Source organism: Epinephelus moara, chromosome 3 (genome assembly GCF_006386435.1).
Source record: "Epinephelus moara isolate mb chromosome 3, YSFRI_EMoa_1.0, whole genome shotgun sequence".
In the NCBI taxonomy this organism is placed as follows: Eukaryota; Metazoa; Chordata; class Actinopteri; order Perciformes; family Serranidae; genus Epinephelus; species Epinephelus moara.
Genome location: NC_065508.1, coordinates 30,159,629 through 30,186,763, shown reverse-complemented (window position 1 = coordinate 30,186,763; position 27,135 = coordinate 30,159,629). Strand labels below are relative to the sequence as shown.

The window sequence follows — 27,135 nt, the reverse complement described above, 5'->3', positions numbered from 1 at the left end:
GACTTGACTTGACTTGCCCAAGAAAAAATGACTTGGGACTTACTTGAGACTTGAAGGTTAAGACTTGTGACTTACTTGAGACTTGCACATGTGTGACTTCTGGTTTTTTCCTCCTCCAAACTATTTGTTATTATGTTGGCCATCAAAAATCCACTATCGGTGAAGCTCTACTTTTTTCCACCCCAAGTTCTTTGTCTGTGGGAAGGATTACAGAAAAACTGCTGGCCCAATTTTCGTGGAACGTGGTGGCAGGGTGAAGCATTGGCCGAGGAAGAGCTTATTAAACTCACAGGGCGGGGACACAAATTACTTTTCACTTTCGTTAACATTGCAGGATAGGGCGTTTGGCCTTGGTGAAGGTCTGCACTCTCTGAATGTCCTTCTAGTTACAACTGTTTTTTTTACTATATTGCTCTTCATCATCTGTTCACACTTATGTGTAACAGATTTTGACAAATACATTAATAAACACTTATATGTTGGAAGTGTTTTATATGCTGCCTATAAAAGTAAAATGACTTTGAAGCACTGTGATGGGGTTCTGAGGTGAAGAACATAATAATGGCTCTGCTCTATCTTTGGCATATTAGTGTTATTTTCAGTGCATTGTGGTTTGGCTCCAGTTCAGCAGGACATCAGGCTCTGTTAGGCTCTTAATGAACTGGCAGTACTTCATTCACTGACACTGGCACGCTGCTCAGAATCGTAGAGCAGCACATCCATCACTTCTCTTCATTATAGACATCAAAAAACCTTTTCATATTTGTCTCTAAAAATCACACAAACTGAGAGAACTTTACACTCCGTGGGGGAACGAGGGTCTGCTTGGGAAAGCGTCCTAATTGAATAAGTTCGATTCAATTAGATAAAAATCTCAAACACACAATAAGCATTTCATTCCAGAGAAAACACTGCTTTGATTCGATTTAAGCAGGTCTGACTGGAGCACGAGGAGCAAACATCAAAAGCCTGTTTACAGACTTTAATATAATCACAGTTAATAACACTCCATGTGTACCGTCTCGCGACTAGCCACGAAGCTGTGGTCGTTCTCTGCCGTGTGATGATGGTTAGGAGTTGCCTGCTAATTCTCTAGGTCGTCTTAGCTCACAGATCAAGGCTGCTGGTCTGGATCTTTGAACTTGACATTTCAAAAGGGAGAGGATAAAGAGATGCTTAAATATCAAATCCTCCCCCACTCCCTCAGTCCTGATATTGGACCCTGTTAAAAGATCAACCGTCTAATCAAAGAGGAGCGTTCAGAGCGGAGGATTTTCCCCGTGTGCTTGTCTGTGGAAGTTAATTTATACATGTTTCAGCATAAAATTGGGTCTAACTTTTGTCTCATGAGCACTTGCACATATTTTTGTTTGCACTCCAGCAGGGACATCATGTAGTTTTCAGGAGTAAACTGTAGTTTACAACTTCATGATGGTCACAGTGTGTTTTTATTTTTGTAGTGTGGTTTTGTACTCCACAAGTTCTTTCCTAAGATCTGGGAACGCTGCAACATCACTGGAAAGATGTCAGAGAATCAAGAAACATGAGCAGTCAAACGAATCCTCAGGTTAACTTATTAAAATGAAGGCGGACATTATTATTGTTTCCCAAACTGTCTGTTGTAAACATCCATCGCAGTTTAGTTAAGTTTTCCAGTGCAGTAGTCAAGTCAATTCTTTATATATGGCCCAATGTCCCACATCACAAATTTGCCACAGGTGGCTTTACAATCTGTACAACCTACGACATCCTCTGTCCTTTCAGCCCTCACAGCAGATAAGGGAAACTCCTCAAAAAACGTTTAATGTGGGAAAAAATAGTGAAGTGGAGCTACAGTCACAGCTCGACCAGGACCTTTAATTGGACTTCTGTCCTTGTCCCAGTATACATGCACGGGAGGGGAGTCGATTTATTGACTTTATTGGTCGACTAGGAAAAATCTTGGGCAGGGGCAGCCCTAAATTAGCTGCTAGCTAATCAGGTGTATGGATGAGTATAGATGTACAGATGCAGTAGTCTCTGGGTTGGGAGCACGAATTGTGGGCATGATTCATTTTCATTGGGGCAGTTGTGAGTGTGAAGGATACTTTTTTTGACCTGTAGAGTGAAAAAGTGTTGTACCTTTTGACAGCACTTGAACATGGCATGAGCTTGGAGAGCGTTAGAGGAAGTGCAAGATTTTTTTATAGATGCGCAGGTGTGTGTGAGAGGGAAATCAACAGGCATTTCATTGTGTGTGGTCCCGTGATAATACTCTTTTAAGTTGCCCCCCCATCTCTCCACACACACCCACACACACACTCCTATTTGCTTTCCTTCCTCTCTTTACTCCACTTATACCCTCCTTCCCACAAATCACTTGACAAATGGGAGGCCCACAGGTGTTGTTGGAGCGCTCCCCTCCCCGGCTGCCCCCGTCCTCCACAGCATGGGAATGGGGGGCGACCTTACTATTGTTCACAGCTGCCTGTGGCAATGTGAACCCCACCTCCTCCATCCTCCGCTGCCCAGCAGGACAGTACCACCCGACGACTGGGAATCCAGTCATAACCACAGCCCTGGCTCAAGGTCTTGGCACGTTGTGGCCGAGCGAATGAGACAAGTGGTGGATATTGTCTGCTGAGCCCTGAGAACTGGAGCCTCCCAGTCTAGAGATCAAGATAAAGTAGGCGTTGAGCTCTCATATCAAACAATGCGGCTGTTTATGAGTTCTAGACACAGTTATGTCATTGTGTTTGACATTGTGTCTGACCGGCTGTGGGCATGTGACTCCGGTTAGAGTAAAAAGAGAAAGTGTTTAGTACTTCCTAAAGGCGAGCGCTGTGTTTTGACGTGAAATACAGGGCAAGTTTGTTGTGAAAATACACGTGTTTTAGATCTGGGAGACGTGTCAATACGGCTGCGGTGAAGGTTGAACATGTTTTGAACCTTTGACTCTCACAGACAGTGTTTACATGCACACAGCAACCCAGGTTACTGGGAGAAAACCAGTTCGTAAGGACTGTACACATTGTCCTTACTTAATAAGAACAGTTACGTACTAAGTGGAGCTGAGAGAATTTGATTAGTTGCTTTGTTGATCCAGTCAAGGTATCCTCATACAACAGGTCGTTATGCACTTAACATAAAGTTAAGTAGATTAGGCTTAGGAAAATAAAGTTATGTGAAGTTATTTAGGTTAGGTTTAGGAAAAGAATCATGGTTTGGCGTTGTCATGTCACATACTTAACATAAAGTTATGTACTTAACGTAAAGTTAAGTGGGTTAGGTTTAGAAAAAGAAACAAGGTTGGATATTGTCACATTATGCTCTTAACGTAAAGTAACGTACTTAACATAAAGTTGCATATGGTAGGTTCAGGGAAAGAAATGTGGTTGGGCATGGTCACGTTACGTACTTAACGTTAAGTTACGTACTAAACATAAAGTTAGGTATGTTAGATTCAGGGAAAGACACATGGTTGGGCATTATCACATTGTGTACTTAATTTTAAGCTGTGTACTAAACATAAAGTTATGTAGGTTAGCTTTTGGAAAGAAACAAGTTTGGGCGTTATCACTTTGTGTACTTAACATAAGATTATATAGGTTAGGTTTAGGCACGTAAAACTACGTGGGTCAGGTTTAGGAAAAGAAATCTTGTTGGCTGTCGTCACCTTACGTACTTAATTTAAAGTTACATAGATTAAGTGTAGGAAAAGAAACATGGCTGGACATGGTCACGTTACGTACTTAACATAAAGTAATGTACTTAACATTAAGTTATGTAGGTTAGTTTTAGGAAAAGAAACATGGTTGGGCGTTGTTATGCTACATACTTAATGTAAAGTTATGTAGGTTAAGTGTAGGAAAAGAAAAATGTTTGGGCGTCGTCACATTATGTACCTCACGTACAGTTACCTAGGTTAGGGTTAGGAAAAGAAACATGGTGACAGCGTTCCTTAAAATAACTTGGCTCACTTGGTTTTACATGTTGCATGAACACGAGACTCCTCGGGTAAAATCCTATGTTTGTTTGAACCGTGCACCACCCCAAGCTGTATCTTTACACAGACATTCGCTGTTTATTCTACTTTCTTAATTCAATTAAATTACATTCAGTTCAGTGTTTTATAAAGCCTTATATCACAAATGACAGTTTGCCTCAGAGGGCTTTACAGCATACGACATCTCTCTGTCGTTGGATCCTCACAGCAGATAAGGAAAGACTGCCCCAAAACTCTTAAACGGGGGGAAAATAACCTCAGGAGGAGCAACTAAGGAGGGATCTCCCAGGACGAATGACGTGCAATAGATGTCACATACAGAACAGATTTACTCTTATTTACCCCCACACTGGTCACATGATCACAGCCCTCCCAGATTCTGTTGTATAAATACAAAATCTATTGCATCACTTTTCATAGGTATGTATGAACAGTTCATGACAAGCTTTCTGTCTACAGAAATTTAAATTTGGCTCAACTATTGCTGCAGCACAATGCAACCAGCAATGCACTTTGTTGGCCAATCAGATATGAGTTTATCTTCTGTTTACCTACTGATCATGGATGAAATGATTGCTGCTATGATAGCCTCTCAGAGTCGTAAAACCCTGCAAAGCTGGAAGCCCACATGTGCTTTGTTTGTTCCCCATCCCCGCCCTCCTCCACAAGTTTCCCTCCCCCACCCTGTGATGCCTGCTACTGTCTGGGCTGCACTCTCCTTAACCTGCAGGTAATTGTCCTTCACCGAGCCTCAGAACACCTACAAAGACAACAAATGATTTACTGATTAAGTAGACAAAACATTAACCTCTGAAAGTCTAATCTGACCCCCAAATCTCTTTGCTTCTTTTTTTGTTTGTTTCCTGTGAATCTCCCACCCTGCTGCAGTCCAGCAGCTGGAGAACTGCTGGGGGAGATCAGTTTTAGTGATTTGGCTGATAAAATTCCAGCACAGGAATACATTCACCGACCCACACATACACATCAGTGCTTTTCATCTTCCTCTTCTGTCAGAGCAGCTGCGTGCATACTGCTCAAACACTGCCTCAAATATGAAAAAGCAGTTGAGACGGAAAACACACACGTCGACACAAGTCCTCAGAGGTGGAACATTTTAGAAAGGTTTTTGGTATTAATCGCAGTGACATAAACGCATAATTGCTTTGTTAAACTGTTAGTGTGTCGACATTTTACTCTATAATCATGTGTTAGATGTATCTTGGCAGAAGTTTGTATGCATTTACATGTATTCATGTAATCAAATTACTGTTGGCTTGCTGATTTATTAGATCTCATGCACAAGAGAAACTTGGTTCTTTAATTAGATTAAAAGCTTAGAAGTAACCTAGTAACATGTTTTACCACCCAATGTAATACATCCTAGAAAATTAATATCCAAATTCACCACAAGAGTCTAGAGCTGAAACAATTGGTCAATTCGTCCTTAGGAGAAAATTGAGCTGCAACTACAAGGGCTGTCCTGAATGGCCTTTTAGGGACTTTGAAGCATCAGTGAAATTTTTCTTTGAATATTTGAAGCTTTGACGGGACGAAATGGGACAGGACCTGGGGGGGATAACAGTAATCAATCATATTCATATCTGCTAATCAGCTATCTTAGCTGACTTTAGCAGGACTTGGTCAGTACCTTTACGTGACATTAGAAAAAATTGATTTATTGTCTTAGTCCAACTAAAACCAGACTTTTAAAATAAATGTTAACATGTTAGTCCAACTGAAATCATACTAAATTGAATTTCTCAAAGTCTGACTTAACACACCCAGATAATGTGATTGGGAGTCGAATTACTCCTGCATGTATACAGTCAATTGGACCCGAATTGGCCGAGATGTCCGAGCATGCTCCACACTTTCTGCCCCAGACTTTGACCGGGAAGTCGAATAGCATTAAAAACGTACCATGGTACCAGTTAGCTGCTAGCTAACCGTAGCTAACTTGTTTGTCCATTGTTTGGTCTGTGACGTAATAGGTCAACAGGAAAAAGGTCCAATACTAACAAGCTGAAAGGGGGCATATCTCCATACAGTAGAGGAGTCAGACATACTTCAGTCAATAAATCAATTCTCTTTCCGTGCTTGTGTACTGGGACAAGGACAGTAGTCCAGTTAAAGTCCAGTCTTGTCGAGCTGTAACTGTACTGAGTGACTTGGCCTGTGTGTGAGACAGGGAGTGATAATGAGAGGGAAGAGATGGAAGAAGTTGGACTATTGAAAACAGGGTTTCTGTAAGTTATTAACAACTTGGAATGCCACAGGTCGGGCCACATCACTTGTCAGACCTCCTGTCTATTTCTTTAAGCTGAAACCATTTCCCTCAGTGGAAATAAAGCTTTTATTTACTTTGATTTCACAGATAAGAAACAATAAATGGTGAAGACAATAAAGCCTCCTCAAAAATAGCATTTTAAAGGCCTGAACATACTCGGGCCTACTATAAGCGGAGCAGACTCGGCGAGGAATGTCCGCAGTCATACGGGCTTCCATAGTCGAGCGCACTTCTGCGTTGTAGTTTCCTGTAAAAATGTCTGTGAAACAAACTACATTACCCACAATTCTTGCGCGTCGATGTGAAAAATACATGCTGAGCAGTCACTGGTGCGCGGAGTGGAGTCCACGCGGTCGTAAAATCTGAGCTTTGCGCGCACAGGGCTTGCGGACGTCCACTTTTGGTCCGGGCAGACCTCCGCGGAGTCCGCTCCGCGTATGTTCTGCCCGAGTATGTTCGGGCCTTAAGTCTTGTGTGTGATTTATCCTGGCTTCGTATGAGCAGAGGATACCTCCGCTCGTTGCTCAGCTAATTAATACAATGTAAAATGCCATAGGCTTGTGCTAATAACGTTAGCATGTTATATTTGTTTGAAAAACGTGTTTAGTATAAGACAGTTGTTTTGTCAGTGAACCTTGTGAGCTGTAATGGAGCCGAATTTTGTAACGTTACCTTTGTTAAATGTTGTTGTTGTCCCTGGCTTCATATAAGTAGAGGAAATCTCCGCTAGCTGCTATGCTAATTTATACAATGTAAAATGCCATAGGCTTGTGCTAATAACATTAGCATGTTGTATTTGTGAGGAAAATGTGTCCAGATAAAGACAAGTGTTTGTCTGTGAATGCTGCGAGTTATAGTGAAGCTGATTTGTATACTTGTGTTTGAAATTGTCTCTATTAAGCCATGTTTAATGTGTGTTTAATGTGTGTGTGTTTTCACTTAACTAAACTGACTAGTGTTTTGGAGGTGTAACTATTGAGCAAATGCATATTTTCAAACAGGAATAAAGTCCCTGTCTTTGCATCTTATTTTTTATCACAGTCTTCTTTTTTTTTATAAAACTCATTGGGACATCTCAAATGTGGCTTTGACTTGTAACTGAAAACATGTAGCCCATTTCGTAGAAAATACACCAGTCAGCCTGTAAATACCGAGATATGAATTTTTGTCCATGTCACCAAGCTCTTACAGTAAATCACCTTTAGGAAGGTAACCTATTTACCAAGAAATTTACAGAAAGGCTCAAGTTAAACTGCAACGTGTTTCCTGTGGTTGGGTAGCATCACAATCAGTTCTTGTGACGAATTAACCCTCTGAAACCTGAGCTAGTAAGTTTGATTTCTTTCAAAAGACGCAGCACAGGAGATCTGATGTCGACCAAGGTGTCATCAATGGGTAAAAGTAAAAATCAACATAAGACGTCACAATAAGGTTTCGTTTCACCTCACGTCAACAGCTTCAGTGCCCTTTGGCACGGGTTCTCCAAGTGTCTGACACTGAATATTTGTCACGTCCTGCTGGATCTGATCCAGGTTTCTGTCACACTGTGTCTCATCGCCACCCACACAGTGGGGATCATATGGTCAGTTGTAGAAACAGGAATGTGGAGACAACAGTTTTGTGAGGTGATTGGAGCTCTGCCCATTTTCACACCAGTCGCCGTGGAGAGCGGGCGTGGTTATCAGACTGTGGGTTTCAGATGGGTTCTGATTAGCTGGTCTGCCATTGGAGTTAAGATTATTATTTAATAATAAACCACACAGCTTTTGAATCATGGACGGAGTGTGTGTTTGTGTGTGTGTGTGTTTGGGGGGGGTAGTAGGACTGGCCTGGGCGCAGGGAGTAGCCTCTCCTCCTCATTAACACAGCAGTGCACCTGTGATCACTCTGATATTCTCTTTGAGAGCATTAAGGTTCTCAGCGGGGGATTTGGGGGGTGGGCTGGGGTTTGCCATTTTGATCCCGGTGAATTAGGTGTGGCATGCTCGCCCGACAGCTCGCCTCATGTCTGGTAGATGGGATAAAAGGAGAGGGAGTGCACAAATAGGCCTTTGTTGTGGGACAGGCGCAGCTCGAATGCTAATACAGTTGGATGCAAACAGACACAGACTCACAAAACAATCTGAAAGAGTTCAAACAGATTTGGGGGCACACAGGCAGACACACGTTCACAGCAATGGACGTGTTTGTGATTTCTCTCAGGATGTGTGTGTGTGTGTGTGTGTGTGTGTGATGGAGGCGTAGCTCGTAATCACCATTAAAGCTAATTGTGTACGATTTTTATGTAAAAACCCAGACGACTCATCAAGTACAAAGTGAATCAGAGAACATTCCCACTAAATAGATTCAGCCTGTTTGCATAAATGATTATGTTTTTGGGTTTGAAGACCAGAGGAATTAATCATCTGGCATTATTTTTGTAGACTGTCTTACTTACTTTCTGCTGCAGTGTAAGTGTGAGCAGCTCCTTGAATTTTTTTTCACTTATTGCTCAGTTTTCAAAAGTTAGAAACAAAGAAAGACTGTCGTGATCAGACTCCATCGATGTGAATAGGCATGTCGTGATACCAGAAATTTAGTAGTCTGTTCCAATACAAGTGATATTCCACGATCAAAATGATAAATCCCATGTTCTTAAACAAACACTCTTTCATTGAAAACAATGAGTTTCCATCTTATCATTAATCCCTGATTATCTACCTTGAATGTAAAGTAGTCTATAGCCCCATTTCCGCCAAACACTGTCAGCATCGTACCTGTGGAACCAAAAGTACCCTTCAGATATGGTACCTAGACCAAAGAGCATGGATACCAAGAGGCGAAGCTCCGTTGAATTTCTGCCAACAGCCACTAGGGGCGCTAACGCCATTTTGGACTGTTGAGCTTGGTCTGTTGCGCCCAGACAACATGCAAGATGTCAAGGAGAGAGGAGAAAAAAAGTAAAAGAAAACAGTGTAGTGCAATTAACTGCAACAACTATCGGTGGAACACTCCGCACCTGGCCTTCCACCGTTTCCCGAAGGATCCCGACAGAGGTGTACATTTTGTGTTTTAATATCAATTTAACATGCCAGTTTTCGTGGGAAGATATATGTATATATGTATATATAGGCCTATATATGGCCTCCTGGACCATTTATATCAGAACTGATTACTGCTTTAGCATTAAAATATATCATATTAAAATAGCTTATATATTATTATTATTATTACTGTCCCCTTACTGTACAAACTGTAAATAAATCTTTATTCCTGACTATGTGACGTCGCCATTAATGTGTTTCTAGTTAAAATATAGATTTTTGTTTTCATTTAATTTTTTTTTTTTTTTTGGTAGATTGGCTTATGGGGTGATTTTGAAGGAGTAATTAAGTTAATCTTCTCATAAGTGGATGTAATATGTAGAGATGCCATCTCGGCTGTTTTTCCTTGTTTTGTTTTTTTTAAAGTCTATATTTTGCTTTACAAAAACGTGAAAAAGCAGCTGTGACCAAGCTATCATGAGGTGAGTAGCATTGTAAGCATAATTAATAGCGATATACTTCAGTTTGTCTGTGTGTTTTTGTATGCAAGCGGGTCTGCTGCGATCTGCTGACAGTCCAATATGGCGGCGGTAGGACGAAATCATGGGGGAATTTGTTGCTATGGGGCGTTCTATTGAGCTTCGCCTCTTGGTATCCATGCTCTTTGCCTAGACCCTAGTACTCTTAAATGTGGGCGGGGTTGTTGTCACTCACTGCTCCGTCCAGCAATCGCTGTATTTCCTCATCAGCAGTGACACAGATGGAAGTCTGCACCTGGTTTATCGTCCACAGAACGAGGCTGCACGCCGACATTTTCAGAACAAAATAGAACAGGCTGCAGTGGGAGTCTCTCTCCATGGGATATTTAAAAATAGCAGCTTTGTGCATTTAGTCCTTCTCAGGCAAGCTCAGGGGTTTAGTGTTGCTGGAGCCCACAGGAACAACGCTCCACAACATTTTTTTTTCTCGGAGTGAGGATTAGAATATATGCAGTTTACATAACTTCACTAAAAGACCCATCACTAAAAGTGTCTGTCATATAAAAACTTAAGTGATGGTCAAAGTTGTCACAGGGAAATTTAAGGTGTGCTGATGGATTCCCGTCATCAACTCATGCATTGAGTAACATTACAAGTGAACGTTCCACCTTCAAAGTTGCCGGCAGTCGGCCCAGTGAATGAAGTTATTTTTTCTCAGACTCCAGCTGCTGTGAGAGGCAGCAAAACATCCTTTCATTTTATAGTTACAGTTTACTAATAAAACTCTCCACAGTATGAACAGTGGTTACATGAGCCTCAAAACCAGACACAACTCAGCCCTGAGCAGAGTGACCGTCCTCTACTGACCAATCAGACTGCAGTGTTCACAGCTCCACCTTTTAGTACCAGATCTGTGTGCTAGGTACCCCAACAGAGGGGGGACCAAACATGGGGACGGTAAGGAACGGTTCTATTGGTACCATCCACAACTTTTCACAGTGGAAATGGGGCTTATGCCAGAGCTCTGATTGGGCCAAAAAATATGGGCCTGACCCTACGTGAATCCAAACAGTTTCTGTCCAAGCCCGACCCACGGCAGTAGTTTTTAGCCCAAGCAAAATAAAAAAAACATGAATATCTACCGTAAAAATATTAATGTATATATACATTATGTATTATACGTTTTTTGAACATTAAAACATTTATGACAAGCTAAGAGTGGATGTGTTTTTTGCACCACTTCTCCTTTTCCTTCTGTAATGTCAATAGTCTGTCGTCTCCGGCACAACAGGTTTTGCAGAGTGGGCTGTTCCCGCCTTGTGTGCACACGGCGGTTCATGGCGAGGGAATAAAAGATTTGGAATAGCGGTTAGTTTTACATGCAGGTGCAGCCAATGCCTTGATGGCAACAGTGAAAATTTACCTGCAAGGACATGTTCAGATGAAGCTAAAATAGTTGTGGCTTTCTGGAGGATTTGTTAATTGCAAAATCTGGTAAAGTCCGGTTGTGTCACTCCTGTGATCTTAGAGCAGATTCTATCTTTCAGTGTGAGGCTGTGAAACCAGCAGGTAAATAAAAACACAGGAGGCTCTCAATAAAAGACTTTGCAGGTAAATGTGTGAACAGTGCATGAGAACAGCCTGACTTGTTATCATAGCATCAGTTTCTTGTGACATCCCTAGACGTGAAGTATTTCATTAAGAGCAGGCCCATATCAGGCCAGCTCCCTTTATTTCATGTCATAACCCTCACTCTCTGCATATTTCCTGTATCTACACTGTCAACTCTCCAATAAAGACAAAAGTGCCAAAAAACAATACTGAATGTGTCTGATGCTCTTTTAACAATAACTTTTTTATCTAAAGTTGGCAGTGCTCTTTGGTTTCTGGAGATTGAAATGGAAGTGATTATCTCTGGCCCTTTCTGCTGGATGGTTGAGGGAAAGCTGATTTAGCTGGCACCTAGTTTGTAGCTTTCAAGGATTTTCAGCACTGTGATGATGACCACAGGGGCTGGGATAAGAAGGCCTTTGTTGGAGTACGGCAGCAAGTCAGCTTGCTGTCGTCAGAGGTTTGATTGGAAAAAAGGTCTCCTATTTATAGTGTTAGAATAACAGCCGAGGCCTCATACCTGGCCCCTCTTACCTTAATGTCTCGTCTTTCACACACTTTAATATGAGACGTAGAAGGAATCACAAATTTTTCCAGATTCTGTCCGCCTCCAAAAGTCATTTGTCCACCTTGAGTGAAGCAGGGTCCCTCGACATGTTGCTGAATGTTACATAAATCAGTATAAATGGCTCCAAAGCTTCATACATTTGGTTGTTATGATGCCTTCTGTTCTTGATAGGTCAGGACGTGCTCCATACTTGTGGTTAGTGCTTTGTCCAAACATGCCAATCCATTTAGGGAAAGGAAGGAAATCCAATCACGCATCCTTGAATTGATATTTATGTTTGAAATGGAAACCAAACAGAATTATACTCAGTGTTTCCCCAGAACTGTAGCACCGTGGTTAACGGGTATTTCTGGATTGTGGAGCTGAAGCTGCTCCCAGTTCCACCATTAGCTTCATTTACTGCACTGCATTGCCAGGAATTAACATTCAGGTACGAGATAATAATGAATCCACAGTTTTTATAGCTGGATCGGGTCTATTTTTGGTAAGTGGAGTTACTACATAATAAATTTATGCTGTATTTCCTGTGGATTTCTAGCAATGAGGTACGCACGACTGCTTAATGAGTTTTTAGGAAAATGCGTTACTCTAGGCTCACTCTCTGGATCAGTTTTTGTTCCGCTGATAGCTGAAGGAACCCCCCCTTGATGTAGACATAGTGTTTAGCCTGTTGACCTTTAATTAGCCATCCTGTGGCTGCGGAGCAACCTGCATGCCAGAGCCCGGCAGCTCTGGAGGGGGTCTACTGATGGGTAGTGGATGCAGAGGAACAAGCCACACTCACTGCTGAACATCAGATACAAGCATAAATAAAACATTCATGTTGCTCCTTTAATGAAGTCTCGCCCATCGGGTGTGATGATGAAAAATTAATGCAGCTGCTGAAGAAGTTGCTAACCAGCGGGGATGATTAGCAATTCTTTAAAAGCCAGTGATGGCGGACTGTTTGTTGGAGGTTGGAAGATGTAGTAAAACCCATAAAACCAGTGGAGAAACATTCCCAGCATGCTGGCATGTTGTTTTGTGAGTCATGTGTGGGAATGCTGGCAGATTTTTGAGAGTTAAGATGGCAGTACAGTCTCAACAGATTTCCTAAAATGAGCAGAAACTCAGAAGCACGGATTCCATCTTGTTGGTACATTCAGTTCAGACATGTTGAGTTCAGATCAGGGATGTCCCGATCAAGTTCTCCAATCGGAGATCAATCAGGATTTTAATGGTTGTTTTGTCACAGAAACTTGTTGTTTAAAGTAAAAACAATATTTATTAACGTGCACATAAGAATAAAAATGTGGAAATTCTTTGGCTCCGTACAGATGGTATGATTTAAGGAGGGTGATGAATCCATCGTTGAATAGTTAATAATTGCTGAAACTCTGTGTTGCTGCTGTTCTTGGCCACGTCTCCCTTGTAAAAGAGATCTTTGAAATTGAGGCTTTGAGTAAAGGCTAAACTAAAGAAAACAAAGATGACTTGCTTTATGAATATAAAAGAAAAAACAGTTGAGGACATAAAGAGAGCTGAAGTGTGTCTAACCAAGCAAATTCAAAGATGTTTGCATCGCCACAACTAGGTTATTAGCACAGGGGAGCAAAATGCATGCATCATTTTCAGTGTGCGGAAGGGGTATTGTTTGGCGACCCCCTGAAACATCCTCTACCTCACCACCAGACCACAACAACCCGTTCAGAAGGAATACCCAAACTGCCAGGAACAGTTAATTTTCACAATAATAAAGGGACATTTTATCCATAAAGCTCAGTGTCACATTTGCCTTAAAGGACTTTTACAGTCTGATCTGATTGAAGACTTGAGTTGTGTAGGAGGATGGAGTCCACATTCTTCCACATCCTGCCAGTAAACCTCTGATTGGTCAATTGTTTCAGCCATCAGTGAGCACAACTCCAGATGTTTCTGAATCACCTGGATTTAGGCTGTGTGTATTTGCCCTCTTTGTTTGCTTATGTAGGGTAACATTTCTGGGGTATTGACAAATGGTGCACCCACCAATGCCTGCCCCCGTATAACCCTACACTACAGATGGACATGATAAATACCAGGATGTGAAAGTAAGATTACTTTTAATCAGTATTATATTCACAGCTAACTGTAAAATGAAAATTAAAAAAAACATACAAAATGAACAAAAGTTTATAAAAGAAAGTTTAAATTTTGCTTCAAAACTAGACAATAGTATTTTGACTTTGTTACTTGGGTGTAGGCTACATGTTTAGTTGCCTACACAGCTGTGTGTGGGGAGAGGAAGAGGGAGAGAGATGATGAAGCCCAGTGTTACTGTGTAGTTCTCTGGTGTATCAGTAAAGTGTATAAACTACACTGCAGAGTGGAGTCTCTACTAACAGAGACAAACACTGTCAGCTGATTCATATGAACATCAGGCAGGTCAGCATTGCATCTGCTGTATGAAATAATTGTCAAGCTGCATCTTTATAAACACACTCAGACACCGTCTCACCGTCCCACTATAGACTGGCCTGCTACCAAGCCAATCTCACACATTAACCCTCAGCTCAATCAAACAAGCAGCTGTGTGTCACGTAAACCTGCAACGAGAGAGAGACATTGTCGGGCGGCGCTGTAAGGCAGGGTTGCCAGGTAACCATACAAAATAAGGACTAACTGTAGCATCACACGGATAGGTTATGTAACTGTTATGAATGGGTTTAACGACAGAGTGGTGTCTTTTTGGTGTGAGGTTTTGGGACCATTTAAAGGCTCAGTGTTGGGTGTGAGCTAGGCTGTACTACTGTGATATCGCCCAAGCCTAATGTGAGTCGCTGCTGTTACCTTGTGCTAACGCTGTGGAGATGGCTGTGTCTGACCTGTTTAACGGCTGTGGGAAGTTTGCAGATCTGGTGGGGAGTCTGGTGTTTGGGGATCAGACCCTCGGTGTAGTCGTGTTGTCTTCCTCTGAAACTGTCAAAGATGTCCACATCAGCGACACTGTTTTGCCCTCAAGTCAGCTGAAGTCAGCGCGCAGCAGTTGTTGTCGTTCCGTATTCTTCTCTGTGTTTGGCCTATTGGCGGCACGATGCACCACCAGTTATTGTGTTGGGGTGTGTAGATGCTGCCTTTGTTAAGTCAATGAAAGCAGTCTGGCTTTGTGTTATCTGTGCTATTTATCGGCTATAATTTCATCATCAGAATAATACACAATAATAAAAATGTCCTATTATCAACTGATAATTTATTATATATATAATATATTACCTTCTGTTTTCGTTCCTTGTAGGGTCATTGTGATAATACTTGTGTTATACCACACTGTGAAACCGTGATATTGTCTTAGATGATTATCGTATCGTGCAGAGCTCATATCATTGCAACAGGAAACTACAAAACAGGTGCAAGTGCAAAGAAAAAAATGACTGCTGCACCGTGAAAATTGTATTGCAGCTTAGTTTGCACAATGCAGAGTCTTGTAAATGAAAGGTCAGTATCAGCCCCACACACTTCTAACAGTCTTAACCTGAGTGATTTCACCTCAACAGTGATCATGGAGGGCTGTGTGCGAGGCCCCGACCTGGAGCTGTGATATGCTCTGCTGCATGAAAGGGGGGACTCGCTGATGCATAAAGTGGTGCCTTTGAGGAGATTTGCAGCACTTCCTTATCTCTATATGTGAAAGAATAAATCCTGGACCCTTCACCGCTGCTGACTGTCACAGAGGGAACAGGCTGCTGAGAGATTTGTGCCAGATGCTGCCTCTGAAAGCACAGCCGCATCAGTGGTACAAGGAGCTCTCATCTCCACTGTAGGGCTGTACGCTTTCACCGTGTGTGTTTGAGTGAGTGTGTGTCTGTGCTCTTTGATGTCAGGGAGTACACAGTGTCCCCCAGGTGTTCGACACCACACCGCGGTTGCGTATTGAGAAATCCTCCTCCCTGTCATCCACACTTACATGCTAGCTTTTTACACCCTCCACTCTCTGAGGGGACACTCAGTGTCCGCGCTCAACTTTTATTCAGAGTCACCCGGTCCTGAAAAAGTCTGAAACGCTGATCTGCTCTTACATTTCCTCATAAGGAGCTTCAAAAAGGCTGATTTTCTTTCCTAGAACGTATATGTGGAATAAAACGTGACATTACATATGCAGAATGTGGTGTTTCTGCTTCTTTGAAATCATCCTAAAACGTTAAAGCTTTTCCTGTGGCTACATCAAATGAAACTACTCCACATCTTTCTATTATTTTCTGCTCATCTCCTCCAAATCAGCTGGCCGTGTTTAGTGGACGTCAGGGTTTATAGATAACTTATTACAGGACCTTTTTCTTATATTCTCAGAAGCATTGGGGCTCATTTCATGGCTCAGCAGGCATGTGCGGGATTAGGGTGAGTAAATGAGGCTGGTTTGTTGTGTCAGAAGTGATTTGGGTTCTTATCAGCAGTGGAACTGCAGATCTACTGCAGACTTAAGCCGACAGCCTTAATCGAATGGGAAAGCCAATAATGGTGACCACTGTAGTTAGCATCTGAGGGTATTGTCTGTGTGTGAGGCAGATAATGAGCGACTGTATGCAGAGGCTGTCCTGGAAGTGTCCCCCTCATTATGTGTGTCATTGTCTCATTTGTATTGTGAGAGTCTGTCTCTGTTTGCCTCCAATGGAAGGACAGAAAACTGGTTGGTTGTCTCTCTTTAGTCTCTCTGTGTCCCCTCTAACACACTCTGCCTTCTCTATAAACATTTCAGAGGTGTTAAAAGTGCTGCGTAACAGCCTAGATCATTACCACATTAATTTAAAGACTTCACAGTAATCACTCTAAACAAATAGGATCACGCTAAAGAATTAATTTCATCACTGTAGGTGAGATCTGTCCTGCAGTCAGCTGAAATACTTTATAACATGAAGAGAGTTTTATTATATTGAAAAAGTAGAGTCACTGGTCTTGTGTCCAAGTAGTGTAAGCAGCCACATCCCGGCTGCTCTGTGGAAGGGTTGGCATTTATGGGAAATGTGGATTTAATTTTGGGGAAGGTTGTGTTCCATCAGAATTCCTCATGCTCTCTTACCCCTAAGCCCAAGGATATGAGGAAAGGAGGAGAGGGAAGTGAAGGAAACAGGAGTGAACATAAATAAGGCAGCCATTGTTTGGTTTTGTGATTTAGAAAACAAACATTTATTTTTGTTTCATTATTTTTATTATTTTTTAAATGTTTATTATTTTTTAAATGTTTATTTTTATTTATTTATTTATTTTATCCTTGTCCCTAAAGGGATTAGAGTATCATGAAAACACACTCCAACATTCTGGTTCTATACATTAAGTTCAGTTTCCTTTTGTGGATTTTTTTTTACTTATGTTCATACCTGTATTTACGTTTATGTTACTGGTCCATTTTGGCTTCTGTATTATATACTGTAACTCACTTTTATGTCATGATCTGTTTTAACTGTGTCCTACAGAAGGCCTGGAAAGACAGGGCTATTACATCCTATGAGTACGATTAAGTTATCTGTCTGTACTCATAACTCAATAAAAAGAGAAGTTTAAAAAAAAACAAAAAAACATCAGCAGCCATTAGACGAGCAGCCTGATCACAATGAAAAGTTCACCAAAGTTAATACAGTCATCCTAAAGGGAGACGTAAACATGTGAACCAAATTTCTTGGCATTCCATTGTTGTGGTAGAAATGTCAGTGGTGGTGGAGTGACCACTCCGACTGCACCGCTAGCATGGCTAAAATTAATAAGAACTGAAACTAGGGCTACCCCCTAATAGTTGACCAAACATTACCCCCAAATTCCACCAGATGCGTGTGGGTTGCGTCTGCGCTCTGGAATGGCAGCGGAGCCAATCCATTTCAATTCTAGTCAATGTGTGTGTTTCCACCGGGTGCGGCTGTGCTGTGTTTTGGCTCCGTCACAACTGCCGCGCTCCGGAACCCTCCGCAACAAATATGCAGGACTTCTATTTTTGCCGGACCCCGGAGCACAACGCAGCAATTCAGCACAGAGCAGATCATGGGGGGCAGGAAGTTGTGCACAGAAACAAAATAAAACATCCGGTTAATTTTCAAAATAAAATACACAGTGTTCACGGTGGATCACATTTCCCTGCACTACACCTTGAAAACGTCATAATGGGCAGAGGCAGGCCTGAAGTCAACAGGTCAGAGGTTTCCAGACGTCATTTCACCCCGTTGACACCATGGACGAGGAGATGTTAATCGTGGAGGTGCACCGAGATGTCTTCCTACTACTCCTCTGGTTTTATGGTTCTGTTTATAGAAACTACATCTTGTTATATCACACGATTATGCATGAATTCGCGAGACCTCATGGGTCCTCGTGACTTCCGCTGTCCGGCGGAGCTGCACCGCTCTGCACAGCAAACACAGCCGGTGGGTGTTGATGGACGGCGGAGCACGCAGCGGATAACCAGCGCAGCCATTCCGCAACGGACACGCATCCAGTGGAATTCTGGCGTTAGTCGACCAGAAAGGTCATTAGTCAGCAAGATTTTGTTTGTCCCTTAGTCGCAGAAAAACTGGAGCCCATGTTTCAGTAGCACAATGGCTAACGTTAGCTTCATGGCCAAAAATAGTAGGTCTTTCTCTTTCATACAGCGCCAAAAACATATTTAACGTTTGTAACGTTATGTTGTAGGGCTGCCCCCCAGTAGCCCACCAAATATTAGTTGACCAGAAAGGTCATTAGTCGGCAAGATTTCATTCGTTGCTTAATCGCAGGGGGGGGAAAAGGGAACTCTATTAGGAGCTGCACCTTGTTAAAATAAATCAAAACCTATATGACTAGATCATGTGTGAATTTAATTTGAAAGGACAGACACAGGAAGTGTCCACGCTCAGCAGTCAGACAGGAGTCAGGTTAATTTCCAGGGCTCGTACCTGCGGTTATTCCACAGGCTAGTTAATAACATGTCGGGCAGGAAATCCAAAGTGTGGGATCATTTTGAGAAGGTGAAGGACGAACCCAAGGTGATATGTAAACTCATCTTCATTGGTCGACTACAAACATGACGTATCATCTGAAACATGGAAGTAGCTACATGCCCATTAGCCCACAGCGTCATTAACAGGCGGCTCGCTCAGTGTGTGACGTGCACTTGTAGATAAAATATAGGCCTATATTAATGAAGGTTCATTAGTATGGTTTTGTATTTCTCTGTAATGTAGCACAGTGTTAACAATGTTACTGATACTATTCTTTTCTCACACCTTCAACTCACTTAATAATTAAATTAATATTATAAGGTATTGAAAACATTTTGCACCAAAATATATTATATTGGCACTAGTTTTAAATGATTCCCAGCCCTGCTGTGATGACTGGCAGGATGGCAGTACTGAAATCAGTTCCTGGATCACAAAGGATGTCGGGAAGGAAAGAAAAAACATCAGCGCTAACCATGTCATGGCTGTCATCTCCAGTATGGTTTATTGAATCGCAGTTATACTGTTACTACAATGACTGAATGATTTGTGAACAGCTCTACCTCTCGTTGAGAAGGTAATCTGCAGTTTGAAGTGTAATTGTGTTTGTTGTTGAACTGGGAAAGTCTCTCTTCCTGATCCCTCCAAAAGGCCGGTCAGTTGAGGTCTTGTTGTCCAGTCCCAGGCCTGATCCTGTCAACATATCCAAATATTCTGCTGTGTTTTTTCTTGAATGAATTAGCTCTGTATCATCCAGACACAGACCGCAGACAGCCACAAATGTATGCACACACACACACACACACACACAACCACAGGCAGCAGTTCTGGTTGTCAGGGTCCATAGATCATGGGTCATGTGTGCTTGTGCTTTAGTCCATGCAGCATAAAGTCACAACAGGAACAGATAAGACCAGTCCCAGGTTGGCTTTGGGAGCCAAATCCCCAGCAACCCCCCAGCGCTAATCGGATTAGCTGAAAAGTTAGCAGCACGGCCCCAAAGAGACACGACATTTTTTACACTGACTTCTGTGACATATTTTGCTCTCCAGCCTCCATCATAATCTGCTGCTTGTCTCAAAGCCGTCTCACGTCAGCTGAGTCACAGTAAACAACAACTTCAGTACATGATGAACTGTTTTTAACCTTTAGTTTACGGGTGGAAAAGCATCTTTTGGCTGGCTGGTGGGTGGGGTGTGTGTGTGTGTGTGTGTGTGTGTGTGTGTGAGGGAAGATCTGGTCCACCCAGGTGGGGGAACAATGGCGCGCCCGTTGTCTTAAAGGAATGGTTGGCTGAGCATAGGCCCAGGCAGAGGAGGGAGGGACAGAAAGAAAAAAATAAGTTGTGAAAATGATTGGTGCTGAGGTGGGGGGGTTGTAGACAGGGTGGTGTAGGGGGAGCAGAAGGCTGAATGGGGGCAGCAGGGTGGCAACTGGACTCTTAAAGCTCTTTTCATGCTTGGTCTGTTTCAACCAACGCTGAAAACACATATGAGGACACTGAGGTCTCGCCCACATTAATGGTTTTTTCTTTATTTTTGAAAACCATGACACAGTACAAAACAAAAACTGGGATTTCCCGCGTTTGTTTGTTTTTTGCCCCTCAGTGTCTTGTCACACTAAATTTATGTTTTCATTCACAATCCAGCCGCACAGTGCAACTAAATTTGGCCCACATTCATGAACAGTTCTGCATTAACACCATAAAGCTTGCTCTTCTTCCTTTAGTGTTCTGTGGCAGAAAGTAACTGAGTAGAGTTGTCTCCTTTGGTCTGAATCAGGGACTAATTTTATTCCAAAGTTGTATAATTGCCTAGAGTTGGTTCGTGTTCTCACGGCAGCATTTACAAGCAGACCAGATCAAATGCCTTGTGCGAGAAAGCTGCTCTTGATTGGTCAGAATTTCCATGTAGGAAAAATCCAGGAAGTAAAGCAAACGTTGAAGAAGAGTACACTTGCAAGATAAATGTGACACTTTCTAATGTTACAATGGAGGGACAACTACGCAGGCTGATTTTAGCGCTGCTCATCGTGGACTATATTGCTGTCATTGTTCATTTTAGTCAAACCATACAGTTTGAAAACGAGGCACGGCTCCAACTAGAAAACAATGTTTTGATGCATTGGATGTGCTGAATGTGCATATTAAGGCAGTACAGGAGGAGGTGCACATTAATAATCCTCCAGGACTGTAACATGCTCATGTTTAACCCAAACAATGTGTCATGTGACTGCAGTTGGTTCAGATCCAGGTCAGAACACGTTCTCACCACAAACGAACCGCACCAGAGTTCGTTTGTAACAGGGCCGAGACCACCTCTTCAAGAAGGTCTCAGTCCAGTTGTTTTGTGTGATTGCTGTGTTCACACCTGCTCGAACGAACTGCACTGAGGGGGCAAACAAACTTGAGTTCGATTGAACCGAACCAAACGGGGCAGGTGTGAAAGCACCCTAAAAGAGTACTCTGCTGGAAAGAGATCAAAACTGTTGCAACAGAACCAGACATGTCATTTTTTTCCTTCTTTGTCAAAACCTGCCGTCTACATTACCCACAGTGCAACTACACTTGCCAGCAGTTTGGTCAGAGATCTGGGAATGTTAAAGCTAATAGCAGCTGATGTAGCTTTAAGGCCCAGACACACCAATTTGACTTCAGTGAACTAGCAACAACAAAGGTTGCACATGAACACACCATGAAGAACACAGCCAACGGCCAACCAGCACATACGTTCTGCGCCTGCGTGAGTGGAAATAACTCTTCACACCAGCAGAGGGTTGTAGTCTGTAATTGTCATTCAAAAAGGGAAACCTGAGGACTTTCTTGTTTCTGCTAAAGAGTTCAATGGATAAAGAAAAATAATCTTACCTCATATAACAAGTTCATTTTCACGTCCTCTTGACTTAAACTTTTTGTTTACTTTCCTCACTTCTGTTTCTCTTCTCTTGCGCTGAGCTGAACTGACAATCAGATGTATTTCATGATTTCATTCACTTACTGTTCTGTCGTTGCTGTTTGAAAATGCTAAATTGGCCTAAAAAGAAAACGCCGACGGGACAAAGAGGGACACCAACTAGGTCAACAAACGCTTACCTATGGTCCAACATTGACCAACAGCTGACCGTCAGCTTGGTGTGTCTCGGTCTTTGAACTGCAGCCGGATGTGTTTGTAAACACATTGTCGCCTGCATCCAGGTGCTGTCTCACATCACTCAGCAGACTGCAACCACCAAGTAGAACAGTGTTGCACTGTCACTTCGCCTCAGACAAACCAGTGACTCTATCTCACACACAGGCAGCACAGAGTTGTATGCACGGATATTATTGCTGTAATTTTATTTATTACACAGACTGACGTGACATACAGGCCCATGTTGCACTGTAAGAGATACACAACAGTCATACTGAGATAAGTCATCGACAGAGGAGGCAACAGTCTCTGTTCTGATTTTTTTTCTTTATTTTGAACAAAAATCCTGCAGACAAATGTAGAAAATCAAGACAAGTGTGAGTTCAGGGAAACAGACAATGACAACACGAGTTAGCATCCCGCTGTGACACCTGACAGTGTGAGAGGGAGATGAGGGGAAGTATCCTTTATCATCCTACATGACAACTCCAACCCAGATTAAACTGAGAAAACAGACTTGCTGTGCCATCTTGTTCTTCTTTGTCACTGTGTGAGCTGCCCCCCCAGTTAACCGCAGCCAAGTCCAAAATGGCTGAAAAAGCAGTTGGCTCTCTGAGTCAACAGCCCAGTGTCAAACTGGCTGGCCTTCTCATGCCTGCATTCTCTCGATGATGCCTGGGGAACTGGTTTTCTGGCCAAGATGTGGTTTTGTGGTTACAGTCAGCCAGGCAGAAGGGAGATGAAAATTATGCCATGTGGACAAGAAGCCTTTTCTTCTTTGTTCTGCTAACATGGCAGACTGGCTCCAGGTTGGCCTGAGAAGACTGTCAGTCATCTGCCAAACACAATGCAGTGTAGAATTACATTAGGGTTCAGGGTCAAAATTAGAATTCGGTGTAGATAACGGAGAACACGGTCACAGTGAAGTGTCATATTTTAATGTTGATTTTAATACTGTTTTATAGCTTTAATTGGGTCATGAATAATAATGAGGCTGTGGCGCAGTACCTGCAGGAAGCATGACGCTGATTTATGTGCATGTCTGTCTGTGTGTTTTTCAGCGTGGGCCAAGGTGGAGCTGACTATGCATGAGAGTGTTGAGGTGTACCTGGGTGACTCGGCTCAGATCCCCTGCCAGTACAGCTTCACTGACGCCAACAACGAGCCCAGCTTTGTCATGATCCAGTGGTTTGTGGTGAGTAGTGCTGGACCCGCTTCGAAAACTGACACTGCCTGTCAGGAACTATCCAACCGCACATGTGTGGAGCAGGGCTGCCCCCTTAAAGCCAGTAATTTCAGTCATATTCAGGGGCCCCAAGATCTGTTTCTAGTTGTAGCGTCAGACTTTTATTTCACTTTTAAATCAAATTAGTGTGTCCGGATTTTTCTTTTCAGTGGACAACAAATCAGAACAAATATAAATTGTCAAATTAAATAAAACAAGAGGATAAAGCACCTATAAAAAAATCTGTTATGAAGGACAAAATGAAGTGACACAAAAATAAAAAATAAAAATATTTAAAAAAAAATTTCACATAAACCTGGATGCTTGTTATGCTCTGGAAAAAATAGATTTTATTTTATTTTTGATTTTATTAACTTACTAATTATGGGTCATAATGACAGAGCAAGGGTGAACAGTTGTATCAAATACACAATTTTATATTTATAAAAACTTTTCATACATTTTAGCAAAATGCACATCATTTTAGGTTCTTACAATCTGCATACGTAGCATAATATGCATATTTTTTGTATTTTCAAAATACTTTTCATACTAGTGTTAAATATTGTAGCATAATGCACATATCTGTAATCTTTATATATTTTTTTGCATACTTCTTATTTTTATACTTTCTGTTATGCCTGGTACACACTACACAATATCAGCCTGATTTGAGCCCGATGCAGCGATGTACATTGTTGGCATGGATAGTGCACAACAATGAGTGTCATACACGATAATCCATCGTTTCATCTCATGTAGTGTGTCATAGCAGACGACAACCGACGCCACGTCTGGGACACCTCATGATGTTCCAACAGAAAATCTAGCACGTTTGATTTTCTTTTTGTTGTTCACGACTGCTTCTGTCACAGCCGTCACTTTGACCAATAGGAACACAGAGCGGTCTGCTGCTGTGGAAACTGTACGACAACAACAGCCCAGGGTTTTAGATATTTGCTCTAATGACGTTACCACACAGAGTAAAAGGGAAAAATTATGGTGTGAAACAGCAGAGGCACTCTATCAACCCTCTGAGTACTGCCATTAGCATCAAGCTAGCAAACAATGTTATTTCTTCATAATGTAAAAAGTAAACAAAAGCTATTTGTTCCTTATCTGTTACCACAAAATGGTATAGTCCCTCTACCATTAAACCCATTGGAAGCTCTCACTTCCTGTTTGGCAGCTTTGACCCACGGTCAGCAGGTGATATGGATCAGAGCCCATGCTGGGCTACACAACTTTGCAACACAACCAGGACTATAGATTTTTTGTGCCGATAGGATGGAGTAAATAATAGAACTGCAGGAACTAGAATGTGTCTGGTCAGAGTGAAACCCACTGTTGTCGGGCTCGGCTCAGCACCATGACAAGGGCAGCTGCTGGTATGACTGTGAGTGACAGGTGAGTTAGTGACTGGCAGGCAGAGTGGACAGAAAATAAATATCTGTCTGATTCAGCTCAGCAGCTTTGTTTGCTTTGCAGAAATGAATCCGAGCAGCACGCGAGAACGTCTGGGGAAGAAAACCCTTCTGAGATTGTAGAAGTTGGGAGAAGTAGAGACGGATGGTGCAATCAGACACAGACCGTAAACCATAAACCTATTTTTATACTGTTTTTTTTTTTTTTTTCTTTAAGTTTTGCATTGGAAAAGCTGTATTGAAACGGCTAAATTCAGCAAAACTTCATCAAATGTGCAAAGTGGAGGTTACAGCTGTCGGCCACTATCGGAGCCTCAGTCCGCCATAGGGCTCAAAAGGGTGACGTAGAGGAAGTGGAAAAACCGCAATGCATTGTGGGCTTTGCGGGCAATTGGAAAGTTGTTTACGTTTCGCGACGCTACGCTTGTGTTCTGTTGTTGTTGTTTTAGCATTTTAAAAGTAACTATATCATTTGAAAATGGTGCAGACTTGCTGTGTCATTAACTGCCACAATCAGAGAAGAAGAAGAAGAAGAAGATTGATGGGCTATATAATGTGATATATCTTGATAGCAAAAACTGAAATAGAACTAGGGACAAATCTAACACAGCTGTGCATTCAGGACTTTTAATCCCGTTTTTAAAAAAAGAAAAAAAAAAGTACACATCTTGATGTCACTAAAAACACTGTTTCTCAGTTGTCTCCACAGGAGTAAACTTGTCCTAAATTGTGGTTAAGAAGTGAAAGTTAAAAAATAAAGATAAACTCCATGTTGTGCCAACCCATGTATGACGATGGAGAGTTAGAGATTTATGGTGTGAAAATGCCCTAATTCTGAAATAAATAACCGAGAAGCCCATACATATTTACCACATAAATGCAGAGTGGATTTCATGCTTCAAAATATTTTTTGTTTGAAATAAATTGGTCCAGCAGACACCAAGATATGTTAGTCAAAACCTGAGCAAGCAAACAGGCAGCACCACACGGAGGTGGGACACAGTGAGGCTTGTAACCTCTGAAATGACGACAGTCTTCTCTTTAAGGCGTAAAATTCGGAGGTCCTGCACCCACCCAAAGTTTGCTTGCCCATGAGCCCTTAAAGATTTGGCATTCCTAAATTCGTCGCCGGTATAATAACTTATACTGTTGACGAGATAGAGGACAAGCTCAGCTTCAGTCAACGGTGGCAGGGCTTTTAAATCCCGAGTCCAGTCTCCGTGCTCATACGAATCCACTCCACCTATTTTCTGGATTTTGTCAAGGTACCGAGCCTTTGGAACAGGGTCCAGCTTGTCTCGGTACCGTCCGACACACTTTTCCTTTGCCCAGTCCATTTAAATCTCTCACTTCACGTCTCTCTCCCAGCGCAACGCAATGTAAACAAAACAATTTGCCTGTAAAAATGGCGCTGGTTACACACAATGCATTGCGAAGTCACGTGCCCTTTTGAGCCCTATTAACGACAGTTTATATGCAGTCCTATCTGCGCCGATCAATTGGCCAAACCGATGAATCGATCGACCTCTAGTTTTTACGCTCGCTTGAGGTGGTTTGTGCATAAATTCTGACCTAGCGAACATTGACCTCTGTTGGTGTATTCCCTTGCATTAGAATCATTAACATTAATTTGTCTTCATCTCTGGACAGCGTGAAACATGGCCGACAGAAGCTGACTTGAAAGAACGATTAGTACTTATTTAGATTAAAGAAATTTCTAAAGACATTTTTCTCAATTTCTTCCGTAGCTGTGTTAGATGTCCAAGGTGACTTGTTTTGTTTCCAGTTTGCATCCTCTACTTCTTCTACTCTTCTTCTACTGTTTAGTAGTGGATCACAGTCATGTGTAAAGCGTAGCTTATACCCCAAACTTCTGATGAAAGTATGCTTTGCAGAGCCTAATTTATGTACTCCAAACCAGTTGATGGAAACACATCTGATTCACATTTCTTTTTTGCGTCATTTCAAAAGATCACTTAAAGCAGTGGTAATTCAGTTTAATTTTCTCTTCATGGGCAAAATCCCACTATAAATTTTGAGTGTATTGTTATTCAAGTGATCTGAAAGAACACGACACCTCTGCACCTCCACTTGGCTCTGTTTCAGACTTTAGAAAATCTAAAGTCAATCACAGGTCATTCTAAACAAAAACTGTGGTGCGTCGAACACGCTGTTTTGTTACACAGGCGCACTCCCTATTAGAACTGTGTGGTTTCATTTAATTCAGTTCAAAGCGGCTTTATGGGCGTGGCATACATCTGTTTACATTTCCAAAACAAGTGTGAAATTTAAAAAAAAAAGTACGTACAATAAGTACGAGAGATCTACTAGATTTTTATTTATATAGATATTGCTGCTGATTGGATAACACCTCTGACAAACCTCAGAGCCTGTTGCACACCGTTTCATATGGTCTTAAAGAAACATGTTGTTCAACCTGGAAATCGTAGCAAAATGCTGCACAACGTTCTGAGGTTGAATGTGAACC

At 42.0% G+C, this 27,135-nt stretch overlaps 1 protein-coding gene across 2 annotated transcripts in view; it reads left to right on the top strand.

Annotated features, from left to right (window-relative positions):
* Window positions 1–27,135, top strand: part of mcama (melanoma cell adhesion molecule a) — an 87,196-nt gene that overhangs the window by 29,444 nt on the left and 30,617 nt on the right. For both annotated transcript variants that reach the window (XM_050041451.1, XM_050041452.1), the window contains exon 2: window positions 23,060–23,193. In XM_050041451.1, coding sequence (XP_049897408.1) covers window positions 23,060–23,193 — 134 coding nt within the window. The remainder of the gene's footprint in view (window positions 1–23,059; window positions 23,194–27,135) is intronic.